General features: G+C 44.3%; 2 protein-coding genes across 4 annotated transcripts in view; one reads left to right on the top strand and one right to left on the bottom strand.

Annotated features, from left to right (window-relative positions):
* The window catches only part of DENND4A (DENN domain containing 4A), a 47,389-nt gene extending 40,732 nt beyond the window's left edge, over positions 1 to 6,657 (top strand). For 2 of the 3 annotated variants that reach the window (XM_033070662.1, XM_033070661.1), the window contains exons 27-33: positions 35 to 245; positions 489 to 743; positions 1,221 to 1,338; positions 1,493 to 1,519; positions 1,992 to 2,154; positions 2,730 to 2,794; positions 3,020 to 6,657. In XM_033070662.1, the coding sequence (XP_032926553.1) occupies positions 35 to 245; positions 489 to 743; positions 1,221 to 1,338; positions 1,493 to 1,519; positions 1,992 to 2,154; positions 2,730 to 2,794; positions 3,020 to 3,156 (976 nt within the window). In that variant the 3' untranslated portion in view covers positions 3,157 to 6,657. The remainder of the gene's footprint in view (positions 1 to 34; positions 246 to 488; positions 744 to 1,220; positions 1,339 to 1,492; positions 1,520 to 1,991; positions 2,155 to 2,729; positions 2,795 to 3,019) is intronic. The other variant, XM_033070663.1, reaches the window with a different exon arrangement.
* An 878-nt stretch (positions 6,658 to 7,535) lies between these two features.
* SLC24A1 (solute carrier family 24 member 1) lies at positions 7,536 to 21,147 on the bottom strand. The gene is made up of 9 exons (XM_033070878.1): positions 20,210 to 21,147; positions 18,842 to 18,907; positions 18,244 to 18,352; positions 12,432 to 12,515; positions 10,727 to 10,824; positions 9,926 to 10,123; positions 9,481 to 9,570; positions 8,470 to 8,636; positions 7,536 to 7,850 (listed from the first exon to the last, which is right to left on the bottom strand). Exons 1-9 carry the CDS (start codon positions 21,128 to 21,130, stop codon positions 7,601 to 7,603), a joined length of 1,983 nt encoding a protein of 660 aa, XP_032926769.1. The 5' UTR covers positions 21,131 to 21,147; the 3' UTR covers positions 7,536 to 7,600.
* Between the last annotated feature and the right edge of the window lie 1,786 nt (positions 21,148 to 22,933).

Below are 22,933 nucleotides of genomic sequence, written 5' to 3'. Positions count from 1 at the left end.
TGAGACTCTTTCTTCTTTTTTTCCTCTCCTCTAGCAAATCTAAGCAGCATGACAATGTTTATGCCAGAAGTATCCAGATCCCCTCAGGAAGAAGGCAAAATGCCTCTGGGTCAGAATGTACAAGTCACCCTGTAGCAAGGAGCATCAGTACATTTGGTCCTTTGGAAGAAGATGAGAAGGAAAGCCAGAAGATCAGCCATATCATTCCTACTGGTAGCCTGCCTGCTACTTTGCAAGGACCAACAGTGTGTAGTTTTTCTACCTTAAAAGTCATTTTTTCATGTTTGCCATAGATTAGAGGAACGTGTAACATCATTAACCTTCCTAGATTACAGTAAAGGCTAGGTTGTGTTATTTGAACTAATGCTAGTTGGAGCTTTTAGATGTTGCTGTGTGTCATAGGGAACAAAAGCATTTCTAAGACCTTGTAAAGACAGTTACATTCATTCCATTAGTTACAATTAATGGCATTTTTTCTATTGCTGCAGGACTCCTTGGGCCTGGAATGGCGCTTGCCTAGTCCTGATCCTATAACAGTTCCTTACCTCAGTCCTCTTGTGGTGTGGAAAGAGCTTGAAAGCTTACTTGAAAATGAAGGGGATCATGCCATAACAGTAGCAGACTTTGTAGATCATCATCCCATCGTGTTCTGGAATTTGGTGTGGTATTTCAGGCGTTTGGACTTGCCCAGCAACTTACCAGGATTAATTCTTTCTTCTGAGCACTGCAATAAGAACTCCAAGGTATGGGATTGGATAGGAAACACTGGCACATGGGGAATGGCTGTTTGCCCATAGAGGAAATCATTGCATGATTCAGTAACTCTTAGAAATGTGTCTTGCACTATGCTGAGCTCAGTCCTGAATTGGTAAAGAATGTGTTAGCTGAGGGAAGATATTCAAAATTCTGAAAGATGTGCTCTGCAGTCCTTGTGGGGGGCTGGTGCTTAGCTCTTACTCATCCCACTGCAGTTTGTGATCCTCACTTTCAAGGAGGATAAGTTGCTAGTCACTTTTGTTGCTGTTTGAGTAGCTGAGCAGTAGAATGAAGAAGTTTAGATTTCAGGATTGTGTCATTGAAAGTTCAGATCACAGTCTGTACATAGTTTTAATAGCAAAGCTTTTTACCATGAGACCTAGAGATGTGCAGATACATGTTAAATACAGAGCTCCTTTGTCATGACTATTTATTGAAATGCCTTTGTGCATTCTCCTGTTCAGATTCCACGGAGCTGTATGTCAGAGGACAGTAAATATGTTCTTATTCAGATGCTCTGGGACAACATGAAATTGCATCAGGATCCAAGGCAGCCTCTGTATATTCTGTGGAATGCTCAGAGTAAGTTCTGTTTCTTGTGGATTTTGGTGGAATTTTTTAAGAACAATTCTCATTTGGAGCAACTGAAGTATGTGTGTTGAGAAAAGATGTCTCTGTGGATAGTTCACATGAGCTGCAATACTGATTGTTGATCATGCTACTTTTTGTCTTGCAGGTCAAAATCGCACTCTTTTGTTTGAGAGTGAGTGTTAAGTTTGGTGTTGCTCTTCTCAGTTTGGGTGATTGTTTTGGGAGGGAGGTTGTTTCTGTGCTGAGCAGAAACTGCTTGAACAAATTTTAGTTTTCCAGCATTTCTGTTTCAAATCATTGGCTGGTGTTGCCAGTGGCCTTTTCTTCACTGGGATGGGAGGAATGAGAGGGAATGCATTTCATTGATGCTGCTCATCCACTTAGCTCATGTTCTTATTTTTAGCATTTGCTTACTCAGAGTTTTGTTGCTGGTGTTGGATCACACACCTGAAAATAGCTCATGGCCCATTGCATCTGTTGAGTTTTCTTATGTGCTTTTTGTGTTCTACATTGATAATTTTTGACTTGATGTTTTATTTACTGCATACATGTCAATATTTTCACAGATCCTGTAGCCTCTTTTTAACAACTGTACTTGCTACAAAGAACCTGTTTATTCTTACAGCTTTTCTAATGTTTTCCAGCCCAGAAGTACCCAATGGTCCAGTTATTGCAAAAAGATGATGACTCCTTTAACCAGGAGCTCTTGAGGAGCATGGTGAAAAGTATTAAGATGAATGATGTGTATGGACCAATGAGTCAGATACTGGAGAGGCTCAACAAGTGGCCACATATTAAAAGACAGAGGTGAGACCACCAGTGTGGTGTTTCTAGGGTGTATAGGTAGCTTTGGGGGTTTATTTTTAAGTCTTTGGTAGAGGACAGAAAAGGAGCTAGGAGAGGTTTTGTCTCATATTTAGGCAGAGGTTTTTTTCATTAGCAGTGGACTTGGTGATCATTAATTCCTGTGAATTTTCATTTCTTGCCTGGATTTACTAATTTATGCTGGGATATACAACAGGCTTGTCAACAGCTGGAGCATTGACAAGGTGTTTATTTGCTTGTCTGCCTGCTTGTTCTAATGTGAAAGTGCAGAAAAGCAAATTCCTTGCCTGGTTAAATTTCCTGGGATTTGGTTGAGTGTTTAAGTGTGTGTTTCTCTCTGCATGCACTTGGTGCAGCTCCCAGGGCACCTACCATGGGTGATGTCCTTATGTGGGGAATCCAGAGCTCAGAAGTGACAATATTTTGGAGACACAATCAGGAATTATGTTCAAAATGCATCTGTTTAATAAGTTGTCTTTAAATGCTTCAATCTATTTTTAATGGAGATTTTGTGCTATGTCAGTGCAGTATGTAACTTGGGGTTTTTACCATTTCAGGAGCCTTTACAGAGAAATACTGTTCCTTTCACTTGTTGCCCTGGGAAGAGATAACATTGATATAGGTGAGTTCTGCCAACTATTCAAATGAGCACAGATGATGAATTTATGCAAACTTACTTGTTCAGCTTCCAGAAAAAAATTATCTGTAGATTAGATGTGTGCCACTCTGTGCTGAGTGCCAAATAAAAAGGACTTTACAGATATTTTGTGCTGATAAATGCAGCTGTTGTGGCATTTGGGTGGTGGTTTTGAGCTGGGTATGTGAAGTTGTTTTTCCCTTGCTGCAGATGCTTTTGACAGAGAGTACAAAATGGCCTATGACCGTCTGACCGCTAACCAGGTGAAGAACACTCATAACTGCGACAGACCGCCCAGCACCGGAGTCATGGAATGCAGAAAGATTTTTGGAGAACCATATCTTTAAATATACCTGGCTAAAGAGGTGATATCTATGAGTATCCCTGTGTAAAATAACCACTTCAGTCACAAGGAACAGTGTTCAGTGTTCAGGAAGGTGCGTGCGATGGACTGTGGCAGGAGGCCTCGGGAAATTCGGCCTGGCTGCGCTTGTGGAGATGGACAGAGAGCAAAATGGGCCAAATATTATTTCCCTGTCCCTTGTCCTTTCTGCAAATCAGTGTGTGGAGAGGCAGGTTCTAAACAAAATCAGTTCTCTGTCTTGGGACATATTACAGCTCCCTTAAAAAAAAAATGTAAGTAACAGGTGGACAGAAACAATGCACTGAAACGAATGTGAGCGAAGGAAATTCTTCAGAATCTATTGTTTACATAGAATATTCATGATGTTATGAAGAGCATACAAAGTTGTATTATACATATTTTAAATTGTTTATAGTAAGTTGATATTTTTTTAATTTTTTTAAATTACTGGAGTGAATTTTAAATGGACTTGCTGCAGAAGCAATACAGTGCTTATTTTTTTTGCAGTACACTGCTATTTATAGTAACTTGTCCAGTTACTTTTTGAAGAGTGATTTGTTTTTAAAGCAGAATAGAAAATGTTAACCTTCACCTAGACAGTACTGGAGATCCAGGATTTCTCTCATGCACACTTGGAAAACGTGTTACCACAGCAATCAGAAGGAAGGTATGGTAAATTTTACAAAACTCTAATGAATTCACCAATGTCTCTGTGAAACACTTCTGTAGAAATCTCCTCTTCCTCTCGTGTTCCCTTCCCTCCCCACTCCCTAGGAAAGGGAAGGCACATTGAAGAGTGCTCTGGATTTTCTGGAGTAGCCCATCTCAGCTGTTGGCATTTGTTAGTGGCCTCATTCCAGGTGTGACAGGGAGCAAATGCCAGCCTGCAGTGAGTTCTCCATCAACACACAGTGGTTGTGTTTCAGACACTCAGTACAACACCACATCATGCCCATCCAAAGCTTTGAACTCAAGTACATCCAGCAAACTTGCTACAGGGAATTATAGGGAATATAACTTACTGGGGCATATTGTGCTTCGTTAAATGTACTTGGAATGTTCTGTCTCTATTTCACAGGCAAAACAATTTTTTTTTCTCTGAAGAAAACTTCTATATCAGTCCTTGTGGTGGAGTCATGGCTTTTGCCTCATGTTTTCTTGTTCCAGACATTTAAAAAAATGTTCTGTGCTCTCAGTCACATAGCAACCCTCACCAGAAGGTAGGCTACAGGGAAAATATCAGAAGTCTTGCATGGAGGTGGGAAAACAGACATTGAACTGTATAAAACAACCTAAACAAATTTAAATCATGCTTTAACAAATAGCTGTATTTTAAGTAATATTAATAATTTTCCACTTCTAATTTCTTTTAGTTGTTGCTGTTATAATACTTCAAAATATTCAACTGTTACATTAGATTCTATATTACAGTCTGCCTACCAGTAGGTAGGTGTTTTTAAAAACATCTTTAGTTTGCAAGTATAATAAACCAGCAATATTCAGTTAAGCAGAAAGGTGATAAACTTTAAAGCTCACATTTACTTTATTAAGTGAAATAGAGCGAGCCTCAGAGGCTTAAATGAAAAGTAATGCTGCTATGAAGCTCTGTAACCTCCTCCCAGACCTCTGTAAAGTTCTAAGAAGAAGCTGCCCTAAGAAGAAAGGATTTCAAACCTGTAGAGCTGCAGGAATGTGCTGATAATTGCAGGATGTGGTCTTGGCTACAGCTTCCATCGGGTAATGCCTCTTCTCTAATGTGCTGCTAATTATGTAGCTGACCTTTTTGAAAGTATCCCCCCACCTGAGGTGGAGCTAGCAATGCTACACTTTTAACATCTTTCACATTTAATTTATTTTAACAAGTTGTGATGCTCTTTTGTGCTGCCACGCTTGTACAGTATCCTTGTGCATGAAATGGAGCTCCTTTTTCACCCAGGTAGAGATATCCTCTTCATTCCTCTGAGCTGTTGTGAAGTAAACAGGCTATTTTTGATCCCAGTCCCTGTAAGTAGCCCTCAGAGTGCATGGCTGCTCTGCTCTGTACAGTAGGAATGTGCATTACCATGGAAATGTTGCCTCCAGTAGTTGCTGTTCTGAAGCTCCGAGCTGGATGTGCAGGGCAGCTCGTGTTCCCAGCTCCCTGCAGTTCTGTTTCCATTTGCCACTGGGGCAGCCACGGTTCTACAGGACCTTCTAGCCATGAAAGGAGAGAGAGAAAATGCTTTTTCCAGAGCTGCTGTGGGGTGTTCGAGGGGCTGAGCTATGACCCAGCTTCCCACCCCCATTGTGGGGTGGCCGAAGAGCCGAGCCCAGTCCCCATCCCCAGACACGGCGCAGGTGTGGGGGCAACACGAGGCCCTTCCTCCATCCCAGCCCCAGCCTCCTTGTAAGGACTTCAGCTGTCCCCAGGCTTATCAACCCAACAGTTCTGCTTCCCCCAGCCCTGTCAGGGAGTGTCAGGTTTGTCCCTGCAGCCTTCACACAGTCCCTGTCCCTGCATCCCCGGCGTGGCTCTCCTGAAGCGTTGCCGATGTTAATTTGGGTGTGCTTTTAAATTACTCTGTCATATTGTAGCTCATCAAGTGAAATCATTACACTTAATGAATTGTTTTATAAAGTCTGTTGCAAGTCAGTCCACTGTAGAAATATATAAAAATAGGGTTGGAATAACAACATACTATAAGTGGGAAATTTTCCTCATTCGAGTCATAATGTTCCAAATGTATCCTGAGGTCGATAATTTTTAAGCATCATCCAATTCAGTGTTGAAACAGTTTTCAAATCTCACTGTCCTTTATTAGAAAAGCAATTTGCCTATATTTTCCAATACCACAAAGATGAATAAATGAAATATTTGAGACATATTTTCAATTTAAAATTTTGTATGAACAGAATTTTCTCCTTTTGTGTACTAAATAATGCTTATGTCCAAAACCTTAAACAAAGGTTTTACATTTGCAGTGCAATATATATTTTGCTTTACTTATGGTTCCACTGGAATACTTATTGGAGATGAAATACTGAAATGTGAATAGAAATTGTGCTGTTTCTCTGACACTGCTGTGTCCCATTTGAGGAGGTTTGCTGTTGGTACAGTTAGAGCCTGATGAATTTGACTTCCATTGGCAAATTAAATGATTTGTATCCCAAGAAAGAGAAAATTCCTGCATGTAAAATCTTGATGTAACAAATGGGAGATGCAAATAGTGATAATAGAGAGGAGTATTTCTGGATATTATCTCATTGGGATTTTAAAATGGTACCTTGTTAGTCTGCAAGCAGCACTTTTTAAATGAATGGTTGTAGATTTGTAAATATGTAATGTTTAAATTTTATTTACCAAAAAAACAGTATGTTGGATGTTTGCTTTGGTTTGTAGTTCCTTTAAAATATGCAAAGTCAATGTTCACAATGTTAAGGTTTTTTTCCTGTCTCATCCAAAAAAAAAAAGTTTTACAGTGAGTCAATAAAAAGCTTAAAATCTTTCTGGTTATTTTCATTAACACTTTATTAGATTATTAGAGTGACAGAAATGTCTGCAGCTCTTTTGTGTGCTCCCATGAGGTGTTAACAATAAACCTCAACTCTGGTGATGTCAGTAGCATTTTTTCATCTCTTCTATGTAGAAGTCAGTTCTAACAAGAGGAATTAGTGCTGGTTAAATAATGTGAAACTGTCAGAGATTAGTGTCAGGATGAAAACAAACCCCCAGCATTAACTCCTTGTTGTATTTGATTCCTGGCTTTAGTTCTGATTGGAGGTAATGTGTTCTTCTAACCCCTGAGCCTTTTAGTCTTGTTGCAGCAAGATCAACCAGGTGACATCACCCTTGTGCTTGTGGGCACCTTACATGAATTTTAGGGGCTGCATTGCAAGATCAGGTTCAGATCTGAAGGGAGCTCAGTGCAGTTGCGGCAGTTCTGTGCTGAGCTGCTGCCTGTGTCTCCACACAGGGATTTTAAGCAGAGCAGTTCTGAAAAGGCCCAGCCACATCAGCCTGATTCTCTTCCCACTGAAGTAAAATTCATTGATTTCAAGGAGTTTGAGCAGCTCACTGGCTAATTCAGAGCATGTTCCTGAAAATTTCCCATAATGAGTAAATATTCTGTGGTGAAAATCAGCTCCTTTACCTTGAGGGGATCAGCCATAGTGACAATTTGATGCATCTAAATGGTATCACCCTTTCCCCAAGTGCCTAAATCTGTGTTATTTAAAATTGGTTATTTCAGTATCTGTTGTGATCCTAAAGAAAAACAGCAGAGGCTGACATACCACTTAAGATTGATTTATTTTTTAGCATGTTAAAGATATCTTATTTTCAGTAAGTTTATTACAATTCTTATTGGTTTTTTTTCAGTAGAACAACTGCTACTTCAACCCCTTTTGATGCTGCTGGATCCTCACTCACATCTTTAAGTGTCCACATGTCACACAGATACTGGGCAGGATATTATCTTGTCCTCTAACAGCACACTGATGATCAGGAACACAAAGTAAAGAGCAAACATGGTGAGCCCCAGTAGTTTGTTCATTTTCCATTTACAGACAGCAATAGAAATAATCACAAACAGGAGCATGAGGAAAAGGAGGACAATTGCACAAAACAAACCATTGCTGCTGACTGCTACAGGGCTGAGGCCATTGAAGATAGAAAAAAGGAACCAGGGAACTGGCAGCCTGCAAGGAAAGGACAAGTAATTGAAATAAATGTTTTAAGGCAGTTCATTTGCTGCATCATAACTAAGCAATTTTTCCAAACTTCTACAGGGAAAAAAATGTGCCATTGTATTCAACATAGCTCAGTATAAATCTAAACTGGATGTTGTTCTGTCAAAACTGCATTTGGATAATGCTTGCACTATCATAATACAATCCAAGAGTAAAATGGTTTGAAAATAATGCCTAAGAATGAAGAGCCTTGGTGTGCTATAATACAGAAATGTCCTGATGGTTCAGGATGGGAGATTCAGGCACTGATACTGCCCTGCACCAGGAGCTGAATGTCTGTGAGTGACCAGGTCAGGTCCTGCCTCTATAGCTTGGACATGAGCTAAAGGTCTCTTACATTTTTGTCTTGAAAAATTGGTAATTTTGTGTTGATTCAGAATTGGGTGCAGATAGTGGGCTGAGTTATAACAGCTTGTCCTTCCTGGTGAGTTTGGGTTTCTTCAAAAGAAAAAGGGTGCTGAGCTGCCTTTCACTTAACTACAGCTGAAATGAAATTACCTGAGGCATGTTTGCTTTCAAAGCAGGAAATTCAGAAGAAATGCTCCTCTAAGCATGGGCTGGTACTCACCCAACAGTGATGTCAAAGATGTTGCTGCCCACAGAACTGGACACAGCCATGTCCCCCAGGCCCTTCCTGGCCACGATGACACTGGTGATGAGGTCAGGGATGGAGGTGCCTGCTGCCAGTATGGTTAACCCCATAATTTCCTCTGATATCCCAATTGTTTCACCAACCTAATCAACACAACGTTGGGTAGGGCTGTTAGCAATGGAACAGGCACTGTAATTTATCTGTACAGGGTTAGGGTTTGTGCCATATTTGAGTTCAAATATTCCAAGTCCCATAAATGTGGCAGCACTTTCCTGCTTTATAGGATGAAAAAGTTCCATTTTACTGTGTCTGTTATTCTGGATTTGTAGTGTAGGAAATCTGACCACAGTGATGCCAGAACTGAGACAAGGTCAATTCAGCTACAGCACAATTTTCCTGTCCTCAGTCCTCTTCTGGATGTTGTCTACCTTTGCAAATTTAGTATCAGCTGTGCAAGAGCCAAGGGCCTTTGGAGATGACAGCCCTTGGATTTGTGGCATGAACAGATCTTGCCTGTGCAATATATCACTCAATACAGACTGGGGGGCTGATCCTACAAGCTGGAAGTATTATTTCCCAGAATACCAGGTGAACATTAAGATGGGGGAGTGAAGATCATTTAGCAGCTTCCAGAATCAGAACCTATATTTTCCTAGAATTTTAATTAGGTAATGGATAATTATGTTCTGCACAGAAACATTCATCAGTGAAAAGTCAGAATTAAGATAAATCTTGATGGTTCTTCTCCTTTTACTGATGCACAAACTCCCTTGGAAGTTCACAGTAATGAATGAATCTTTGTCAAATAAAAAAAAAAAGGATATGAAAAATTCCCTTTTGGATTCTAACAAAACAAAGTTTCTACTGTTGTGATGGATGACTGCAGCTGTCATTTATCAGATGAAATGCCACAGTAACACTGTCCCCTCTCCATCTGCTTGTTCTGAAATGGGGATTTGCCATTTCAGAAAGAACAAAACCTCTCACCTGGTGAGCCCACCACACCATCAGATAGGAGAATGCAGCAATCCAGAGGATGGATCCAAAAAATGTGATGACAAAGAATTTTTTTGACTCCTGTTGAAATCAAGTTTGGAAAGAAGAAAGAGAAGTTTCAAGGAAGTTAATAGTCCCCATTGAAAACTATCCACCTGAAATATTTCACTGCAATTGATGCTTTAACTTGTACCCTGGTCTCTGTTTGCTGTTTTTCAGCTTGACCTGTAGTTGCTAGAATTTGTGGTTTATTAAATTAAGTCTCTGGAATGACATTACATGCAGCTGAGGCTCCTGTCCCACTCCCTGCAGCAGTAACAGCCCTTCAACTGTGCAAAGACTCCAGACATGGAGAAATGGACCCAGGGACTGTTGCCCAGAGGAAATCTGTAGCTCAGTTAATGACTCCAGTAGCAGAAGGAAGATAGATTCTTACCGGGTTTCTGACGTCAGGCAGAGTGCTCCAGAGAGGAAAGACAATGGGAAAGAGGAAAAGGTAAATTGCTTGTTTTGTCCTTGATTCTGGCCATTGCAGAGACAAAGGCTCATCGTTTTCATCACCCTCTGAGCTGTCACTGTCACTGTCCTGGCTCTCAGAGCTGCTGTCGTCTGAGCTGTCGCTGCTTGACGGGGGCTGTGCCTCAGGATACAAAAACAACAAGCCAATGTATTTTCACACTAACAAGAGCTGCAGGTACTCACTGTGGCCTCACCTGAGCAGAGCTGGCATTTGTAACTGCTGAGGGCAGCCACAGCTCTTGTGGGACAGGATCCAGGCACACACCCCCAGCACCTGTGCATTGATAACTAATGGGCATCCATTAACCACAGCCACCCTTTAGGCACAAATTAAATATTTTATGAACTTGAAAAACCTTTTTCCATTGGAACTGCCAAATAACATCACCCAAAAGGGATTTGGGGAGCCAAGCAGGACAGTCTGCTGCTGAGCATGGGACAGGCAGGTGCTCCTACCTCCCCTTACCCTGGAGTACCCTCTGAGCTCAGGAGAGTCATTTCAGGGGACAGGACTATCCAGTATCACTTCGTGTCATAATTTGGAGCCAGTCTGTGTTTGTAAGCCAAAGTGTTTCAGCCAGCATCTTAAATCACTACACACAGAGCCTATTTATAGATGCCAGTGACATGGGCTGGGTCCTGTCCCAGCAGCTCTGGAGAGGGAAGAAGGAAAGCACACATGAAGGTCAGCCTGGGTGGGCACTCTTGATTTTGGTACCTGTCCATCCTGTGGCACATCATCCTTCTGTGTGTCCTTGCTGGGCTCAGAGTCACTGGCAGGGATTACCTTGAGTGTGCTTGCTTTCTTTTCCTCTTCTGCAAAAGTAATAAGAAGGAATGCTGGTTTCAGTCATCTCCACCATATCAGGGCATCACCTTCCCTGTGACCAGCAGGAGCTCTGAGCTGCCTGCCACAGTGGTGGCATTTCAGGTGAAATACCCTCAGATTGCTTAGGTTTGTTGTGTCCCTGACTGCTGTGGTTGTGTTTGGTAAATCTGGGCAGAATTTGGCCCACTTGGAGTAGAATGAGACCTTGGTGCTCCTCTGCCCTTCCATGCAGAACTGCTGTGGCACAAGGAGAATGCAATTTCACCTACAGCTGATTGGCATTTCTCAGTTTGTTTCTGGATTCTGAAGATTGTATTAAAGCCATCCTTAAAACCCAGAACGGGATGTCAAGCTTTACTTCTCAGGTTTCCCCCCAGCTCCCCCTTCCCTCCATAGACCAAGGCATTCTCCAGGGACTTGATACTCTTCAAGGCTTCTGAGAAATGACCGGGATGTGCTGCCAGACTTTAATCCCTGATCGCTTGGTGGGTATTCAAAAGCAAATAGGAAAGTGCTGACATGTACAAGGAAATAACTGCAATGTCCTGCTGCTCCTGCATTAACCTGCAGAGCCAAGAGGAACATGGAAACCTCTGTGGGAACAGCAGAAATCTGGATAACATGGAGCAGGGCTGAGGGAGGGAAGTCAGTGTGGTGTTTGAAGCACACACCAAGAATTTACTCAGGTTTTAAACAGTGGTTTTCTCAAGTTTGGGCTCATTCACCTCTGTGAGGCCCAGCACTGGGAGGTATTCAGGTGCCTGTGTTGTCCACACAAAAGTTTCCTGGTGTTCAAAATCTCCAGCCTTGCTGGCAGCACAAATCTGTGTTGCAGCACAGGTCAGCTCTGGCTCCAAGGCAGCCTTTGTGTCAGGAGTGACAGAGAAAACCAAAAATAAATTAAACTGACAGAGGGCAGATCTAGGTTAAATGTTAGATTAGAAATTGTTCCCTGTGAGGGTGGTGAGGCCCTGGCACAGGGTGCCCAGAGAAGCTGTGGCTGCTCCATTCCTGGAAGTGTCCAAGGCCAGGCTGGACAGGGCTTGGAGCACCCTGGGATAGTGGAAATCCCTCTCCACAGCAGGGGTGGAATGGGATGGTCTCTAAGGTTCCTTCCAACCCAAACCATTATATGATTCTGTGATTCTGTTAAAGGAAGGGTGCACAGGTCCTTGGAATTGATACAGACAGTGTCAATTAATCCCTCTGGAGGAACCTTCTGTGCCCTTCTGCAAGTGTGTGAAGGAGCTTTGTTTCAACAAACACCTCATTTGCAGGATCTACCAAGGACCAGAAGCACCCAAGGGCTGTCTGCAATGCTCTGAATTCCCTCCTGCACTGTTCCATGGCCATTTCCAGTCCACCCTTGTAGCTCTCCCTGCCCTGCCTCACTAACAGCTCCTCTGGGGATGCTCCTGCCCCTGTGCATCGATTGATTTCTGCTGCCTTGTTACAGCAGCCATCTGTGCCCAGTATCAGCACAACATTTGTGACAGACCCCAGGGTTTCTTTGCCAGCCCTTGGGCTTTTCATGCTGCAAAGGTGAAAGCTTGCAGTGCACAAGGCAAACAGTGCTGGCTCTTCCTGCACTCACCTGGCTGGGAGCCTTGTCCTTCCAGGGTCTCAGCCTTGGCCTTGGCCATGTTGCTCAGGATGTCAACCCTGTCTTTAAATTTTGCTGTGGGTGAGAAGGACATGGTCATCAGGGGCTGTCACTGCAGAGCCCCCTGGACCTGCATCCCCCAGCTCACACCTGCTCCTGCCCCCCTCCTCCTGCAGCTGCTGCCCCAGGGGTTGTTCTGCCTGGGACCCCAGGTTTTGGCTGCTGGTCAGAGCTGTTGTATTTAACTGCTTAGTGCTACAGAAATTGCACCAGCAGTTTGACATGGAACTGTTTAAGGAGAATCTAGAGGAATGAGAAATCCTTCCCAGATCAGTAATACAGAGGATATCTGTACTTCATAGGAAGAAAATGCAGAAAGAACAGAGGGGGCGTTTTGGTGCAATATCATCTTGTTCCAAATGGACTATTGATTTTTTTCTAGGCTAGATTATGAGCAAACTAAAAATGACACCTTCCTCCTGCTATGTGGCTGTTGAAGAGGCTTTAGGGTGCTACTTACAGCTTGGGGACCTGATGGGAATGGAGAATAAACATCTTTTATGTTCCAGTTCCCTGGAAAATGATTGATTTTTCTAAGTATACAAAAGTGTCTCCTGCTGGAGCTGATCTAAATTCCTGGTATCCAGGTTCAGCATGGTCCAGGCTGTCACCAGCACAGGTCTGGTGATCTCTTTCTGGCACTGCTGAGGGCTTCTTCAACTGTAAACCAAGCTCTGCTTTACTCAGCTGAGCTGCTTTTTTACTGGTTTACAGTGAACTGTGAAACTGTGTGTCTCTGTAGTTGTTTTTTTGCTCAAACATCTTACTGACTCTCAGTGAAAGTGATGAAATGGGCTCAAAAAAAGCCCCATTTTGCTCTAATCTCTGTCCTCTGTTGAGCTGCACTCCCAGTGACTGAGGGTCTCTGCACATGGGCAGTAACCAAATGGAATCTGGCAGTGCTGGGTTTGGCTTGTGTGCAGGGCTGTAAATTAATTTCCTCTGAATGTTTTATCACACTGATTTAATCTGCTGTGTTGTTGACTATGCACCCAGAAGGTGCTGTTGTCATATGCCTCAAGGGCAGGGCCCTGCCACTTTATTAATCACAGTGACATTGAGATAATAGAAATAGGAGGTCCAGCCATGTGGGCAGAACTATTGTTCTGAGCTGAACCTTGTGGAAATCAGTAAATTCTGCTGTATGTCCAATAACTGGGCCCAGCTCAGACATTCAGACCTCAGGGGATAAGTCCTGCTCTGGTGAGATTCCTGCTATTGTCTGACAAAAACATCTTTCACCAGCTGGGATTTCCACTGAGCACTGGAATGGCTGGACTGAGATGAGATGATCATGGAGTACCAGAATGGTTTGTGTTGGAAGGGACCTTAAAAACCATCCAGTCCATCCCCTGCCATGGACAGGGACACTTCCACTGTCCCAGGCTGCTCCAAGCCCCATCCAACCTGGCCTTGGACACTTCCAGGGATTCAGGGGCAGCCACAGCTTCTCCAGGCAACTGTGCCAAGGCATCACCACCCTTACAGGTAAGAATTTTGTATCTAAATGATAATTTCTTTTCTTTTGAAAAGATGGTTGGGACTCAGGAGCCTGACTCTTCCACACTCCTGGTCAATACTGAAGTTCACTGAGGGGATGTGAAGTGTTGGATTCCTTTCCCCCATGCTCATGCACAAGTACATCCCTCAGTGCAGGGCAGAGCTTTTGCTCCCAGTCTCCTCTAACCACTGGGCAATGCATCCTTCTGTTTGGCTTTTCCCTGAAGCTGCTGCAAAAGCTCCTGTCAGCAGGGTCAGGGCGGTCAGGCTCAGCCTGAGATTATGGAAATTCAAGCTCCTGGCTCGCTGCCCTCAGCCAGGCCAGGGGCTGGGAGGGTGAGTGCAGTCCAGGAGCATCTCTGGCAGGATAAACAGATTAGGCCCAGGCCACTGTTCACTTCTCATGAGATCAGCCTCGTTTAAAAGGGTTTTAATTCCTCTGACACACAATTCCTGCAGAAGGGACTGAGACTGGAGGCAGAGCTGGCTCTAAGCTGGCTCAGCACAGGGAGGAAGGATGTGCATGAGCTCAGTCTGGGCTGTGCTGGATCAGCTGTACAGGGCAGTGTCCCTCAGCCCTCTGGGGCAGTCACTGCTGGCAACTCTGTCCCCAGGGCTGAGAACCCTTCACACAGGACATGTCTGTGTCCAGTGGCACTGAGATACTCTTCAGGAGAATGAACTGACAGCATCCAGGGTGGACTTCAGGTGGCAGCTGAGCTTCTGCCTTGAATGTGGCTCTTACATTTAATTCACTCTTTGGCTCTAATATTCAATCTAACAGGATTGACAAAACAACCAGCAGGGAGGATTTTTTCCTGTATAATTCAGCATGAACCTGGAGGATTTGGAGATTATGCTGTATAAAAGTGCAAGTATAAAAAAAAGTCTTGTGATTCCTTTTGCCCCTCTGTATCATGGTTCTCTTACAAAAAAATGATGGAATGCTAATGAAGCAAGGAGAAGCTGAAGCTGCCTTCAGCCTTCTCCAGCCTGCAACAGTGCCCACTGCTCTGGTCTAATTTCCAAAATCATTACCTTGCTAACTGGGGCATAGTGAGGGCAGACAGCTCTGACAACCTCTCTGCTGGAGTCTTTTGCTTTGTTCAAAAAGAAATATAGGCTTCTGCCTTGTTCCCTGTGTGACTAGAGTTTAAAGAGTCTGATGGTATGGCTAGAGGTTCAGAAATTAGAGGGTTCCTGAGCATTTCCAAAATCCTTGCTCCCTTTAATTCCCCAACAGTTCCCTCTGGTGTTGAATGGGATGCTCAGGAAAAGATCTCATGTTCTTCTTCTACTCACTTTCAAAGGAAGTGGGGAAAAGGACAAAAGAGTAAACTTGCTAGAGATTCCTAATTTTAAAAAGGCACATTGAAAGTAAAAAGATCTATCAAAAATATAATTCAGGATGTCATGTAAATATCAGAACTTCTAAAGTAAACACACAATCTCCTTGAGACAAAGACTTAAGTAATGATACCTCCCTAGTACAAAAAGAAAAAAACTCACATTGAGAACTCAATCCACTCTTCAAAAGAGAAATTTTGTTGCAGCTTTGTGTTTCACATTTCTTCTGTATTTCCTGTATTTCCAAGATCTCTGCCCCTGAAATTTGGGGTTGGAGGCCCAGTGCTGGCAGCTTTTCTGTTTTGGACCTTGCTGCCCTGAAACCACTTCTGTGCTGCCCAAATAAAAAGTGAGGGCAGCAGAAAGAAGGAAACCCTACCCTGATTGCAGCAGGTCCAGTGAGGAACTGCTGAGCAACTGTTGGCAACTTTTTCCTTCTGTTGAGTGTTCATTTCCACAGCCTGTAAGTGCTGATGCTACAGCCCTTGGCAAGAAGGAACAAGGGCCCTTGAGGAAATATAAATTGCTTTGGGATCATCTTCTATGTGTCAGCCTAATTACAGAAATGTGCCTGGTACAGAGAGTGCAGCACACACAGCAAAGGGAGGTGCTGGTGATCCATGGCAAGCAGGCACAGCTGTCCCAGGGTCCCACAGGGCTGCAGGGCTGTTAGCTCAGTACTAGGAACTATTAACATGTCAGAACACAAGTCCTTGTATGCCTTGGCAGGCTCAAATCCTTTTCCACATCCTTCCTTGGCATGTCATTCCATCACTTTGGCCAAACTCCTCATGGCATTTAGGGATAAATTCCTTTTCTCCAGACTCACTTTTCTTCAGGTAGGAATTGATGAGATTAAGGCAAATCTCCTACAGGGCACACAGGACTTGGCACATGGGCTCCTTGATTGTGGCTGCTGAGCTGTTGTAATATCAGTAATTTTATTGTTATATTTTATAAGGTGCTGTTTCTTTTCTCACAGCCTTGAGTGGAGCAGGCACGTACCTGGGGCAGAGTTTGTGCCATTAACTCAGTGACATTAGCGAGGTAAAGGGTCTGGGAAATCAAACCCTTGTGGAGAGGCTGTGGCAGCCCATGCCCGCAGCCCGCACGGTCCCGGCGGTGCCAGCCCCACAAACACACGGTCACACTCCCATCTAGCGGCTGCCGCACTCACACGGGAGCCGGCAGAGGCTGAGCTTGAATGTCAGGAGCAATTTCTGCACCCAAAGGATTCTCAAGCCCTGGCACAGGGAGTCACCATCCCCATCAGGATTTATAGGATGTGTAGAAGGGACACTGGGGACACATCACCTTGGCAGTGCTGGATGGACTTGACTTGATGATCTTAAAGGTCAAGCTAAATGAGTCTGTGATTCTGTTTAATGAGTAGGGAAAGATCTCTCTGAGAGAAAATCCAAACTGCTCTCCCAGTCCTGTTTATTCCATATTCTCCAGCAAGGACAGTGAACTGCATGGAAAGCTCCCAGCAGCTCATTCTGGGCTGAACTGCCTGGGGCTCTCCTTGGCTGGGCTGCCAACCTCAGGCCCCCACAACTCTCCTACTGAGGGGTCCCAGAGTTTCACCAGGGTCACCAAATCTGGACCAGAAAGCCAAGCCTGTGGTGGCCTAGGGTGGGCAGATACTTGCACTGAGACATTTAGAGGTGTGGGAAGGATGAGGAGGTGCTGGGAGGTCTCTGAGTGGCAGCAGCCCCTCAATTCTGGCACTTTCTGATGCCCAAGGTATGGCACATCCTCTTGGAAGGTTTTGGGTCTGTCCTGGTGTTGTTTACAAAACCTTTTGGAGGCACAGGAGGCAAGGAGCAAACCATGATGAGTCTGGCTTTTGTTAGGCTACTGTTCATAACACACTGGGTATGGTGACTGGAATCTGTCAAAGCAGACACTGATCTGCCTTGCTGCCCTCCTCCAACCTCCTTTGTTCCCTCCTCAGTTTGTGCAGCTGGGATTCTCATCTGGAGAGTCCTTTTTGTAACCTCTGTGAGGGACACGAGAGGTGTTTATCTGCTTAGCTTCAATCTCTCTTTGAATGGGCAGCAGATAATCTCTTTAGAACAAGTAGGGCAGTGGAGGGGTGGGGCATATACCGAGCTAGGAAAGATTTTTTTTTTTTTAAATGTGTTTCTCTATTTCTTTGAAAAGAAACCTCCACAGTTTGATTTGATTAAAGTTAATATAAAGCAACATGTTAAAAGGCTGTGTACAAAGACCCCTGGTCTGTCTGGGGATGAGGTTTCTCACCACCCTGGGCAGCTTAAAAGAGGTTTTGGACCTGAGCTGGTCCATCCCTGGCCCTGGGGAGCCTCCCATTGCCTGCACAGGGCTGTGGGGATACTTTGCCATGGCAGTGATGATACCATGGTGCAGGTGGGATTTTAAATGTGTCAGTCTGAACCACATAGAATTGGCCTCACCATCATGATTAGAATCTCAGCTGGGATTTTAACCAATGTCAAAAAGAAAATTCTGCAAGGGTTTTAACGTCTTCTTGTGCTGCTGTTTTGGGGCTGGGATGAGGTCTGAGCTAAGAGGAGGATGGGATGTGCCATGGAATAGAGGAAGTCTGTAACTCATGTTTGCTGCCCCTGTAGTCAGAGAGACAGCAGAGATGGAGGATGTCACCACTTCCAGGGAATCCCAGCAGCAGCAGTTGCCACCACAGCAGCAACCAGCTTGGCACAGGAAATGTAGATATGGCAGGACCAGAACATGAGGTGCTTGTCCTTGCCAGCCATGTGATCAGAAGGGGCACATCCCACTGCACCTGACACCATCTGTGGTACTCAGCTGACCCCAAAATACTGATTGTATTCCCAGTGAAACCACTCAGGGCTGTGAATTCACAGCTCTCTGGTGTGGAGCATGCACTCACCTTCTGCCAGGGGGTCCAGGGTGTGGATCATGAGCTGCACGATGGTGCCACGCATCTGAGAGTTGTGCAGGGAGGCCGAGCTGCTGCCCCGCTGCAGGACTGGCCCAGGCTGTGGGAAGGCACAAAGCCAGTCAGTTCCAGCTTCCTTGTCCTCTACAGCAGACAAGGCCTCTCCAGGCCATGGGGCAGCAATTCAACAGCAGCAGAGCAATCAGCTGTTCAGTGTTTGCCATGGGAAAGGACAGACCCTGCCAGCCTCTGCTGTGAGAGCCCAGGAAGAAATTTGGCCACAAAACCCGGTAAGAAGAGTCACTTTCTGAACTTCTATATGCCTGTTTTATAGCAGAGAATGAGCAGCACTCTTCTAGTTAAACCCACCTGGGAAGCCTGAGTTGTGTCTTAAATTTTACAGAAATTCCTTTAAGGCCAGGAATCAGCCAGGTGTCCTCTTAATCAACTGTGGCCATTGTGCCTGACATGATACAGGTTTTGGTCCAGGTTTCTTGACATGGGAGTTGACACTTTTATTTATGACCTGACATGGGAAGAGATTCAAAATACCATAATTTCAGATCCCTGTAAAGTTGCTCAGACCTACCTGCAGCTTCCTCACTCCTGGTGGCTTCATTGTTGTTCCATCATCTACAACTGCCCCGGTGCTTGTCTGCAAGCAATGAAGAACAGAAATGACCAATCACCTCTGCTGCTTCAGGATCTAATGATCCTTCAGGCTGCTGCCTCTGGAGAAGTGGCACAGTGACACAAATGTCCATGGATGCTACTGAAAGAGCCAGAGCCATGAGCCTCCTCAAACCACTGGCTTCTGAGAAAAACAGGATTCTATCTCAGGCCTCCCAGTGAGGATGCAAGCACCTGGGGCAGATTCCTGTGGCTACAAACAGTGCCAGACTTCATCCTCAAACATCTGTATCCTTACTCATTTTCCAGCAGAGTGAAGGTGCAAAGGGGATTTTTTTTTTTTACAGTGATTAGCATTACTTTCCATCATTTATAATTTCTGTGATTATTTTTTCCCAAGGGATAGGTTCAGCAGCTCTCTGTCATGCTACTAAACATTAGTGAGAGTTCTCTGGAAACTTCTAGTTGCAGGGCTGGGTTCAGTTTGTGATGCTTGGTGATGTCCACAGTGATGTGTGTGTGTCGCTACAGCAGGTGTATCCCACTGGAATGTAACCCAGGAGCTTTCAGGACTCCCAGTTGAGAGCACTGGCTGAACAACAAACCAGCAGTAGGAAAGAGAAGCAGTTTCTCAATTCTGCACCACTTCAACTATCCTCACTCTCCTTTATCTGCTTCCTTCCTTTCCTTAAATGCAGTACCAGGATCAGAAGGCAAAGCATGCTTGAGGGCCAGGGACTCTGACTAGCAGAGCATGCAGTGCCAGGGGACAGTTTGAAATGTGCTGGCATGGAATTGGGTTTGGGCACTTCAATCTGGCTGTCCAATGCTGCCCAGGAGAGCAGGAATGGTTGCTAAAGCTGCCAGATGCCTTTCTGTGCTGCTGATCAGGTAATGAGTGACACCTATCAGCATCCCAGAAACACATCCTAGCTTCAGAGAGGGAAAAGAGAATTTCCTCCAACATCTCTCAGCTTGCAAGAGGCTGGGACAGAAGCCTTTTACCAGAATTGTCTAATCTTATTCCCAGACCAAAAATGTGTTCCTGCAACTTCTGAAACTTCTTTACAACAACCAAGTAAGCAAAACTACCACATCCCATCTTTGAAAGCAGCTAAGAGACAGGTAGAACTCCCTTTTAGTCATGTTCTCTAATTTCTTAGAATCTCTCTAGTTTGCATTTCCCTCATTCTAAACCCATAATTATTGACCAGTACCTGTATTCTGAGGTTCAAATATGTGCTTTGTGAAGGAGATGCAGTTTTTCTTTGTGGTTTACACTATAAAGTTATTTCCAACTTGCCCTCTGAACTCTAAAAACACCAACCTTCTGCATATGCTCTGGTGATGCTGCCTGCACAGCATTTAGCTTCTTTTTCAGCTCCTGCTTCACCCATTGCTCTAGGAACACGTTCTGTTTCATGGTGAACACGTATGTGGCATAGGCAGTCAGTAAAAGGAGGCTTTCCCACCAATCTATGACACTGTCTAGGAAAAACAGGATGAGCATCAGTAAGTCTACAATGTAGAATGAGATGTCTCTAAATAAGGGCCACCATGTCAGGTGGAGTATCTGCCTGGAGAAGAGGGCACAGGTGCCAATGACAAAGAGGATATTAAACACTGCTGAGCCCACAATGGTACCGATGCCAACATTGCTGTGGGAGATGAAGACACCTATGAGGGACGTGAAGAGTTCTGGTGCTGATCCACCTGCTGCCATGAAGGTGGCTCCAGCCACATCTTCAGAGATCTGCAACTTCTCAGTGATCACTCCCAAAGCAGGGACAAAATACTCATCACACACTATGGCCAAGGCCACAAAAACATACATCATGCCAAAGATGTGAAGTACAACCCACCCTTGCCTGCGTTCTTCCACACTGAACAGGTCCTGGGGGTATTCTCCTTTGGACTCATAGGGTGGTTTTTCATCTGGGGAGCTTTCAGTGGCATTTTCTGGCTGTGGTGTTGTGCCCACTGACGTAGTGACGGGCACGGTTGGCTCAGGATCCACATAGATACAGTGCCTTATTTTGGGTGCTGTGGCATTGCCTCTTACAGCAGTCTTGTTGCTGGGGAGGTCCCTGGAAGTCACTCTGACAGGGTCCATGGATTGGGGGGCTCTGTGTGATGCTGGAAGGGCAGAGGGGCTGAGCTGGAGCTGGTAGAAAGAGAAGACCAACACTATGGAAAGCAAGAAGAGGATTCGGTTCCTCCGTAGCCGCCTCCTCCGTGGTAAATGCATTTCCTAAAGGTGTCCAGAAGCCACTGAAGACTTCACTTGGTCAGCAGTTTGCTGAGCTGGAACATCAGGAATGGAACTGCACAGCACAAAATGGGAAATCCTGCAAAAGAAAATCTGGTATGAAAAACAAAGTACTGAACTTTCCACCATTTGAGCAGCAACGCTTCACTGACTGCTTATCTGTTTTTCAATAAAAAATGGACTTAGATGAGTAAAGACAGGTCTAGATCCAGGTTTCAGTCTATTTTTTAATATGACTGTAGGCTATGCTGATTAATAATCAAAGGTTAGGGTTAATAGAGAGGAGTTGGCTGAGGCAGTCCAATCCAAGCTGAATTCTGATTCCACCAAATTCCTATCCAGGAGCTGTTAGGGACTGTATTTACCAGAGTCCAGTTGTTATTCTGTAATATTGCCAATTGGATCAGTGTTCTGCAGGAGAAGTGGGGATGGTTTCTGTCGAGGAACCAACTTTAAATTGCTAAAAATGATGCTCTGAGGACAAGGTCAAGCTGTTCAAACCTCCCTCCTAAGCCAGTTATTCACCAAAATAACCTCAGGAGGACAGAAACTGGTTTAGAGTTCTCAGTGATGCTGCTCCATGGCTTTCCAGCCTTTCACTCCCCAGGAAACCATTCAAGCAAAGGTGAGATTTTTCCTTCAGTTTGAGCAGAGGTGAGGAAGATGTGGTTCTAGTAAAACTGAAGGTGCTGAGCAGCCATTTGTTTCTATGACTACAGCATTCCAGGGCTTTCTGTAGAAATCAGAACTGGCAAAGTGGAATTGTAATCATACCTTTTATTAGGGGGTAATTAGCATATCTTGCATAATAATAGAAAGGGAGAGAAACTGCAAATGCTAGAGTGCCAGTGCCTGCAGCTGTGACAGCACAGGGACAGGGATTTGGGGCTGGACAGAATTTACCCTTCAGCACAGCTTGAATGTTTTATCTTAGAATGACACTCTTCATGGATTATTTTTTTCCCCAGAGTGGGCATGTTACATTATTCCTTAGCTATGAATTATTCTTTAGATGTGAATCATAGTTTTCTAAACCGTTCTCAGATAAGCTCTTCATGCAAGTTATCACACATTTACCCTCTTGCATAACACCCAGGGAAGTTATCAGCCTAAATTTCTTGCAAAACAGGCAGTGTTAATTTAAATAGTTGGGAGGATCACTAAGGCAACAGTAGGAAAGGGTCATGGGAGTACCTAGATAAATAGATGATACAAGCTTTGCTTTTCAGGCATAAAAAGAAAATAAATATACATGTGGCAGAACTGCACAAAAGGTATAACAAATTGCATGTTATGAGAAAATAACTCTCCCTAACAAAGACAGGAGAGTTCAAAGGATGGCACAGAGAGAACACAGCTATGCACACACTCCTATTTAAACACTGGTTTTACTTCTCCTCTCCAAATCAAGCTGCTTCACTTTTTGCAAGCAGAAGGACATCCAAAGCTAGGATCAGTTCTAAGAGCTCTCCAGCCTTTCACAATTCCTGACCAGAGGAATTGTTTCTCTACTCTTGTAAGTTTAGGTCAACTCCTGATAAACTCCTTTTCTCACCTGCAGTCTCAGTAACACGAGATCCAAAATAATCCCACAAACCTCCCCAGCCTACCTTCCAAAGGTGTGTCCAGGAGGAAGGGCAGTTCCAGGGGTTGGATGTAGTGCTGGAAGCTTCTTTGGTACTCAACAGGCAGATGGGAGATGCTGTTGCAGAGACAGGCAGGTGAAAATGATCCCATTTTCAGGATGTCTCCTCTGCTGGCAGAGTCCTAAAACAAGAGCGG

Source organism: Catharus ustulatus, chromosome 12 (genome assembly GCF_009819885.2).
Source record: "Catharus ustulatus isolate bCatUst1 chromosome 12, bCatUst1.pri.v2, whole genome shotgun sequence".
Taxonomy (NCBI): Eukaryota; Metazoa; Chordata; class Aves; order Passeriformes; family Turdidae; genus Catharus; species Catharus ustulatus.
Note: the sequence above shows the minus strand (reverse complement) of the source record. Positions and strands in the feature narration are given on the sequence as shown.